This window comes from Poeciliopsis prolifica, unplaced genomic scaffold (assembly GCF_027474105.1).
Source record: "Poeciliopsis prolifica strain line A6 unplaced genomic scaffold, Auburn_PproV2 SCAFFOLD037, whole genome shotgun sequence".
Taxonomy (NCBI): Eukaryota; Metazoa; Chordata; class Actinopteri; order Cyprinodontiformes; family Poeciliidae; genus Poeciliopsis; species Poeciliopsis prolifica.
Window position 1 is genome coordinate 5,808,673 of NW_026562412.1, and position 9,264 is coordinate 5,817,936.

Genomic DNA, 9,264 nt, shown 5'->3' on the forward strand with positions numbered 1-9,264 from the left:
AGAATGAAAGACAGAGAGAAAGTATAAACTTTGAAGGATGATTACAAAGGAAAAAAGAGAAGTGACTGACTGATTCTGGAGCAGCTTTAAGGAAACATTAGTCAACAATTACTCAACTGAAATGGCTCAACACCAACGTATCTAAGGAAGCTTAACTAATTACAACAAGTCATTGAATTTGCAGCAATTCTTTCCCTCGAGCAACGATGTGTCAACCGCTTCCTTTTAGCAGAAGAAAACTCGCAGCAAAACAATTTTCCAGCAGAAACTAATCTTCAAAAGTGTAGACAACGTTTTGAAGATAGAGCCATTTCTCTCTGCTGGTTACTTTTTATTATACTTCAGATATTTGGAGGCTGTTGTGATGTCATAGCGTGTCATCAGACTTTAAGTTTAGTTTATTTTCTCTATTATTTCAAAGTTTTTACACGCCTGATATCCGGTAAACTCGGTTCGATTGGGGATGAAATCACGTTTGGGACGACATTAACATTATTCTAAATTAAAATATCAGATTTTTTAATATTAATGTATATTTTAAAACCATAAAAGAAAAAGGAACAATGGAAACAACAACAAATAGATATTATTGGCTATAACACTATTATTACTAAAGCTAAAGAACTGCACCTTATTTTTTGTGTGACTTTAAGCTTGTTTTATTTAAATATGTAACATAAAAAGATTCACATAGTCAAAAATTGAGGTTGCAATTAGTCAAATTTAATTGCCCAGCACGTTTTCACCCATGCACAAGATCATGATGGAGTAAATAACTTTTTGTTTTGTTTGGGTTTCATAACTCTGAGTTGGAAAAAAAAAATGTCACTGAACATTTCATAAAACTCAGAAGAGCAGAAATTAATATTTGCTGCACATTATTTGGATGCTTTTGATTTGGAGAAATAATGTTTACACATTTCAGCTTCTGTGCATTAACTTAGTTTAGTAGTCATAAAACTAAAATCAAAGAGGAATCTCTGATCCCCCATTAGGGCGACTCTGTGGTGTTGCAAAGTTAAACCGAAGTGGACTTGCAGCTTTTCATGTCCTCTGAACTGAAATGATGAATTTAAAAGACTTTAAATGAACTAGTATGAGGCAAAAATCTCCATCTTCATCTCTCGGTGTTTATTTCCAGCAGTTAGACTGATGCATGCTACCAGAAGATGGAAGGTGGTTGAAAACCATGAAGCACAAACTTTGAGTTTTATGTCTTTATTTCTGAGACATCAAACACTTTCCCAGCAGCCACCAGGGCCCGTTTCACCGAGGATCTCTCCCACCCCACCCTTCTTCTCCCCTCCCCCAGTCTAAGCTCTTTGCAGCTTCAAAACATCAACAGAAGTTGGAAAGCTGTAAAATTAGCAGAAACAGAGATAAAAGCCCAAATTCGCACAGCGTCTGCAGCAGCTGGAGTTCAGAGCAGCTCACAGCGGGAGGCATAGTCTCACACTCCTAATGAGTTCCAAAGCAGAGAAGAAGAAGATGGCTGCAGGAGCATGTTTATTACTAACAAACAAGCTTCAGAGAACATCACTGTCACTGCGGCGAGCTGAGACCCATCAGCTCCCCTCTGCTGGACCTGCAGCATGCACCATGCACAGGCCTGCAGGCTGTGCCGCTGAAGACTGGAGCTCTTCCTAACATCTCAGTGGGTCTCTAAAAGTTTGAACTGTGAGGATCTGACCACACGGAGCTCCACTCATGTCTCCACATCATGTTCGGCACAGTTTGAACCATCAGAGACATTCAAGATCCTACGGCTGAAGTTACATCAGGCTCAGCAGGTGGCAGATGATTCACAATCAGCTTCATTAGCTCCTTTAATCTCTGAATTTTTTGCGGTTTTCAGTCAGAAAAAAGTTAAGCTCGGTTGGTTTCTCCCTCTTTAACCAGATCTGCAAGAGCCAAATGGTAAAAGCATGAGAAGATGCATCAGGCGCCGTTTAAATCAAAACATGAGGAATGGAAAATATCCATAGCAGTATAATCTCCTCTGTTTTATCAGTTGCTTTTCCATTGCTTTATTTCTACACTGGATTCAGGAACATGGGTTGCATTAAATGCATGCAAACTCAAACACTAGTAGAAGGAAGCAGTTTGCATCTATTTTTGCATCAGATCACATTTCAGCCACAAACACAGCAGGTGTGTTGATGTAACAATAAGGAAATAACATAATAAAATACTAAAACATTTAAAAAATATATATTTTATTCACCAGAGTATTCTGGGCCGACACAAACATCTGACCAGAAGAATATTATTCATAGCAGCATTTCTAAAACCAAACGTTTCGCTGCTGATTGCAAAGGTGATGCAGACCCTTAACTGAGTCATCTGTTAATAAAAACCAGTTCAAATAAACAATGTTCATAGAATATCCAGATGTAATGTGAATAAAGTTCATATTAGCTGGAAGTGCTTCTGTCTTACCTACAAATCAAAGACTAGGGAAAAGTTTTAAAATCATAGGATGAACTCGCCTTCTCATCTCTAACTTGCGTTTTGTAAAGCCTGCTTTGCAGCCAACTTTCAGCAAATATTTTTATGTTCAGTCTACTTGATGACTCTGATCTTTTACCATATTTGAAATAGCGTTAGATGAAAATTCATGCTTGAATTGCCTGTTAAAATTCTTCATGAGGCCTTTTTGTAAATTCACATTTCGAATGTTTTGGCTGTGGAGCAATCAAGCAGACTCTGTTTCACTTCCAGCACTGAAATCAAATTAATTATGAAAATAATGTGGCTGCTTTGTAGTCCAGCCAGTCTTGGAAACACTGGAGGTGAGAGAAGACCTCAAGCTCCCTGCAGGAGACAGCAAACACCGAACATTATATTGTCAATGAGAGAAACCAAAAACACTTTTTTTCCCCCAATAAATATTCATTTGATTGAGGCATTTTGAAGAAGCAAAACATATAAAAGTTGCAGAATAGATGCAGGTACCCTTGACCAGCATTATGTAGAAAAGCAGAATTTGATGCTTTTTATCTTGATTGTTAAATTTCAGACTCTAATGACCCCACTTTTTTTTTTTGGTTATGAAAGATTACTGTTAATGAAGTTTTCTGTTTTTTTAATTTGTGTTTCAACTGTGCAGCAAATTGTCCTTCATGGACAATAAAGTCTAAAAACTGAACTGAGCTTCAGATTTCTTTGAGTGCTGTAATGAGAATTTATCAGCTGTGTTTGTGACGGAGAGTCATGCACGCATTTTTACAGGAAGAAAGCTGAAGTCTGATGCAAAACAAGTGCATATTATTTATAATTTGTTGACATAATTTGACATGTTTGCATCAGTATGTAATTAGTGCTGTTTGCTTTGTGAAACTGACGTAAAACAGCTTCTCAGTGGATTCAGCCCTGAAACACAGAGCAAAATCATCCCAAAACCAAAGTGGAGATGAAATCTTATTAAGTATTTCAGTCTAATTTCTAGTGCAAATATCTTAATTCACTTGAAATAAGACAAAAATATCTTACAAGTAACTTTTCAACAATATATAGAGGCTTGTTTTAAGTAAATAATTCCTCAATATTGATAAAAATTTACTTATTTGTCTCATCTGGAGCTTCGTTGTTTCACTCCTGCAGATAAACGCTGCCTAATGCACGCGATTCATGTTTTTGCTGATGTTTTCCAGACGCGTACACGGACGAGGACCTGATGCTGTACTGGAAGAGCGGCGACGAGTCTCTGAGCACCGACGACAGGATCTCGTTGTCCCAGTTCCTCATCCAGAAGTTTCACACCACGTCCCGTTTGGCCTTCTACAGCAGCACGGGTACGGATCTAATTATCGCCACGGCAGCTCGGTCCTGGGAGGAATCACATGAAAATGACTTTTATCACATTCTGCCTACTTGTTTAATCTTGAAACTAGAACAGCTGGAGGTAATAATTTTTTACTGCCTGCTGTGAAAGGGGCTGGACTATAAAAATCTAGCTCAGAGTATGTAGCTGCTTTTTCTGCTCTGGTTTTCTTCCCTGTTGGACCTGAGCTCTGTTGTTCTGTTAATTCTTGTTTTTCCCCCTGTTGGATCATGCTGTTTTCAGCATTACCCCTTACTCCTGAGTCTTAGTTTAAAATTTCTATTTGGTTTTCTACCCAACAGCCTCTTTATTTATTAAAGTTGTTATTTTAGCTTCACCTCCCTGCTTTTTTCCCCCTCCATTCCAGTCTGACAGAAACCCACAGCAGAGCGGGATCTGCAGTTCAGACAGTAAAGCAGATAAGAGGAGGGTTAAAAATGAATGAAAATGTTTGTTGCTGTTGAATAATCATGTTTTATTCCCAAGAGAAAACATTGCTCTTCCCTCCCTGCAGAATAAAAAGCTGCGGTTTAAGAACAAAGAGGATAAAATGTCAATTAAATTCACTTTTTGCACCTTCTATGTCTAAAATCTGTACACTGAGATCTTTTTTTGGTGTCTAGAAAATAAATGTTAAGTCAGATTTAACAATTGACACAATCACCCAAGCTAACCGTACAATCACCCAAGCTAACCGTACAATGGCTGCTGGAAAAGACAATTGTTTTTTTTTTAATCCATAAAACCACTTTTTGTGTTCTTGTTGGTTGTGCAGGAGGCTCCATTTCTACTTTTTAAAGATGTATGACTGTATAATTGCACATCTGTTTTCAGCCATTTTTATGCACTGTAATTGTTGAGTTTTGGGGGCGTGGCCAGCAGCAGCTTATTTGGATTTAAAGAGACAGAAGACCCTCAAGATAGGCAGAATTGAACACACTAAAATCTGATTAAATGAGAATGATTTTTTTTTTTCAAGGAAATGCGATGAACATGTTTTGTGACGCCCTAAGACATGTCTTAACCTGTTCAAGGAAGTATAAAAGGTCACCCTTTCATTGACCAGTGGTCCTGATTATGGCATCAGGAAATGAAACGCGTCTCAAATCACTTCTGAACAACATAAACCGATGCAGCTGTTAAACACAGAAAGTTACTCAGTCAGCGATGAAGAGCAGGTCTGACAGGTTCTGGGAGGTTGTGATGAATATTTGATCATTTCATGTCACGCTGATAAGGCTTCTTCTTCTTCTTCTTAAAGTAAAGCTTTCTTTGAAAACAAACTTGGAAAACAGGGAACAAAGGTTCTGTCTGACCTGTGACCCCTCGCTGTGTGTCTGCAGGCTGGTACAACCGTCTCTACATCAACTTCACGCTGCGGCGCCACATCTTCTTCTTCCTCCTCCAGACATATTTCCCCGCCACGCTGATGGTGATGCTGTCCTGGGTCTCCTTCTGGATCGACAGACGGGCTGTGCCGGCCCGAGTCTCGCTAGGTAAAAACACCTGACAGAACCGAGACGCCGACTGTTTGAGGAGTTTCTCGGGGAATGCTGTCTGCTTGGTGGTCAGACTGAGCAGGTGTGTGTGTGTGTGTGTGTGTGTGTGGGTGTGTGTGTGTGTGTGTGTGGGGGGGGTGTGTGGGTGTGTGTGTGTGTGTGTGTGTGTGCAGGTATCACCACGGTGCTGACCATGTCCACCATCATCACCGGGGTCAACGCCTCCATGCCGCGGGTGTCCTACATTAAAGCCGTGGACATCTACCTGTGGGTCAGCTTCGTCTTTGTGTTCCTCTCTGTGTTGGAGTACGCGGCTGTGAACTACCTGTCCACCGTCCAGGACCGCCGCGAGCGCAAGATGAGGGAGAGGGCGCGCTCTCAGGTGACTTACACCTGTAATCTGAGGGGCACTCTTTTAATAGCTGGTCAACTGCAAAAATAACTTCCTACATATTGAAAGTTCCAGGTGTTATGGAGAAGTGGGGGAAATATTTACTAACAGGACATTTAGGGAACTTTGTACAATTAAAAAAAGCAAAAACATCCTGCCCATGAATGGAAAGGTAGGTATTAAATGGTGTAAAATTATCTCCTAAATCTTGTTGAAAAGTAAATTTTGTCTTATTTGAAGTATTTTAAGACATTTGCACTAGAAACTAGATTATAAAATTTTGTGTTTTTGCAGTATTTTATCCGTAATCAGTTCTTTCTTCTTCAAGGTCAATTTGCCTACATTCAAGTTTTGGCTGAAGTTTATTTGTGTAGCACATTTCAGCTGCAGGACGATTCAAAGTGCTTTAATAAAAAAAATAAAAAAAATGTATTGCTTATTTTTTAGGCAACTACATGGCTGCTACTGGATGCAAGCACATATATAATGTTCTTGATAAACATTCCCAGTTACGCTAAAATAATTTTTATATCACTAGGCTGCAAATAATAACTGCATTTAATCTTATTGTTGAATTCACCGATATTTTTTTATTTTCTTGTGGCACAAACAATAGATAAAATAACAAAAATAACAAATCTGGTCCTACTGTTAGTCTTTTTTCCATCAATAACTGAAATCTATCTGACAACAATAAATTCTGCAGTTTTAATCTGTCAATGTAGATTTTGTTGACAGTCGTCTTCATGATTTGTGATTTTTTAATTTTTTTTACCTCCTAGTCGCTGCCCTGCACCTGCAGCATCTCCCAAACACGAACCATGACCATGCTGGACGGCACCTACAGCGAGGCGGACACCAACAGCCTGGCCGGCTACACAGAGGAGCCGATGGTTCCCGACGACGAACCCGAGGAGAAGCAGAAAGTCCCAGAGAAGTCAGAGCACATGGTGGTGCACCTGTCCATGAGCACAGAGTCCGCCGGCATCAAGAAGAGGAAGAGCCTCCGCGCCCTCAACATCATCCAGAACACGCACGCCATCGATAAATATTCCCGGATGATTTTCCCCGGATCGTACATCTTCTTCAACCTCATCTACTGGTCGGTTTACTGCTGATTGACAGCCCGGGGTCAAACGGTGGAAGTTGATGAACCTGGAGGAGATGAAAAGTTAATGTTGGTTATCTTACGCTGGAAGAGCAGGCAGTCCAGCAGAACCTCAGGTTCTGAAAACATCTCCAGAGTCCTGCTTCTGGGTTTAATTTCTTTCCAACAGCAGCTTGAATGTTCATAAATATTGTACAGTAAAAGCAAGGCAACACACAAACTGTGCGGGGTGTTACCTCTTACAGTCAGTTATGAATGTTTGGGTTCACGACAACTAAAATCTGCAACTGAAGAGATGATTTACAGGAAAAAAGAAAAACATCTCAGGTTTGAAAATTAACTGGTTTTGTTCAAATTCCAAGTTTTAATCCAGCTGAATGTAAAACGCTCAGATTTGGTTTATTGGCTTTTGTAGAATTCAACTTTTGAGTTACTTGAACATGTTGAGCTCAACCTCAGGAAATTTTAAAGTCTCAGATGTGAAAGACGGCAGCAGGTACAGAGCACCTGGCAGCGGCAGTCACAGTAACGCGAGTTATTTCTGATGGAGAGGATGGGGATGCTTTATTTTGTTAGTCCTCCACAGATGATGGTGTTTATTACAGAATATATTTAACAAGAAAACAAACACAGCTGAAATTATAACCGTTAAGAGTTTTTCACATGCCGTTAAGGAATGGAGCGCTTTCAGAGTTGAGGAGACACAAACACTAATAAATTTAATAGATTTCTGGATAAGAGTTTTCACAGAGTACAAAGATTTCCAGCAATTACGACTTTTGCTGCTCCTGTAAGATCTTAATTCTGTGTTTTATAAAGAGTCGATCATTGTGTGAGCAACGATGGAACCTAAACACAGATCCACAGATCAGATCACAGATCAGATCACAGATCTGACGGCTGAGAAGTGTGTTTGTCAAATCTGACCAAACACTTATTGTGCTTATTTACTGGACTAGTTTATTCCACTAAACCTCAGTGTATTATAAAATAAAGTTTGTATTGTGTAGATTAAGGAACTGTTGAAACAAAGTGAGTGTTTTTAAAGCTTATATTTGATCAAGAATATCAAGAATGACTCATTTAAAGAGTATAAACTGCTTCTTTATGGGAAGAAAAAACAACGTTGGATGAACTGCAGAGACCAGGCAACACATCTGTATGCATCTTTCTGACTGCACCTGCTTCTGCAACTTCACATCGGTCTACAGCTCAACATCTGTCTGAAAAGCTTGTATTAGTGCAAGATGTGACTTTGACTACACATCTGGCAACGTCTCTCCACAACAGCACACCTCTCTGAAGTGGATGCACACTTTTCGGCGGCTCTACATCAAGCTGCACATCTGGACAACGGGATGCAGAGTCTGCGCATCTGGTGTCTCTGACAACAGTGTCACACCTGTCTGCAGAGGCTGCACATCTGTCTGCAGCTTCACATCTGCCAGCTGGCAGGAGGTCTTGGTGCTTTTCCACCAAATCTATTGGGGAGTCTTTAAACATGAATGTTTAGCATTTATCGTCGCCACAGATGATGAAATGTTTTTGAATCTTTGAGATGTCGATGTGTCAAAGGAAACTGTTTACTGAGATCGAATCTTGTTGCAGACGCTCAGATGTCCAGGTGATGAAGAGTTTTGGTTTGACGCTCAGCTGCGTGTTTGAGTTTATCGGTGAAATGTTTCTACTGGTTAAATCTGACATAAAGAATGTTTCTGTGTTGGTCAAGATGTATTAAATATAACTGTAATAAACTGACTCTGCCTCTGATTCAGATGGATTTGAACCGACTTCTCTGCTCTCACTATTCCTCTAACATCTCAGTCTGAATCTCTTTCCACAGAGAAACCCTATAGTCGTTTCATCAGACTCTGCCAGATATCAGACCGAGATAAGACCTGAGATTAGAATCAGGTCTAATCTCAAAAGTAATTCTAATACAAGAAAAAATAAACTTAGGAAATACAAAAAGCTGTTTTGCTAAAAAAGCAAAAGACACTCCTAGATTTTGAGTCATTAGATCCAAGAGTGCTTCAGTTGGTTTGGATCTGATAAATGGACATTTTCCTGAAGGAAAATACTGTTGTTTTCTGAAATGTTGTCTACTTTATGCAAGACAAAATCAGACCTTTGCAAAAGGTTTCACATGTGCATCCTCTGTTAATTTACAATATCTTAGTTACTGGAACCAAATCTGATAACTACTTTCAGGCCATGTGCAGCACAGCGCTTTGTTCTTTCATTACATTAGCCAGCTAGATGACTAACTGCATATTTTACTGAAAAGTTATTTTTTTAAAGTATCTCATATCACTCTTTAAAACACAACTTGTATATACTTTATTCTCTTAATTGTGATGATTTTCCATTTAATGAAAACGATTACACCACTAAAAACGTTTTTAACAGAGAAATATGGGATTAAAGGAAAATGTTTTACACC

The 9,264-nt window shown here is 39.3% G+C and overlaps 1 protein-coding gene across 1 annotated transcript in view; it reads left to right on the forward strand.

The window, feature by feature from the left end:
* Window positions 1-8,570, forward strand: part of gabrr2a (gamma-aminobutyric acid type A receptor subunit rho2a) — a 35,939-nt gene extending 27,369 nt beyond the window's left edge. Inside the window, exons 6-9 of the mRNA XM_055053139.1 lie at window positions 3,654-3,794; window positions 5,167-5,319; window positions 5,496-5,704; window positions 6,496-8,570. Coding sequence (XP_054909114.1) covers window positions 3,654-3,794; window positions 5,167-5,319; window positions 5,496-5,704; window positions 6,496-6,831 — 839 coding nt within the window. The 3' untranslated portion in view covers window positions 6,832-8,570. The remainder of the gene's footprint in view (window positions 1-3,653; window positions 3,795-5,166; window positions 5,320-5,495; window positions 5,705-6,495) is intronic.
* Window positions 8,571-9,264: the final 694 nt, after the last annotated feature.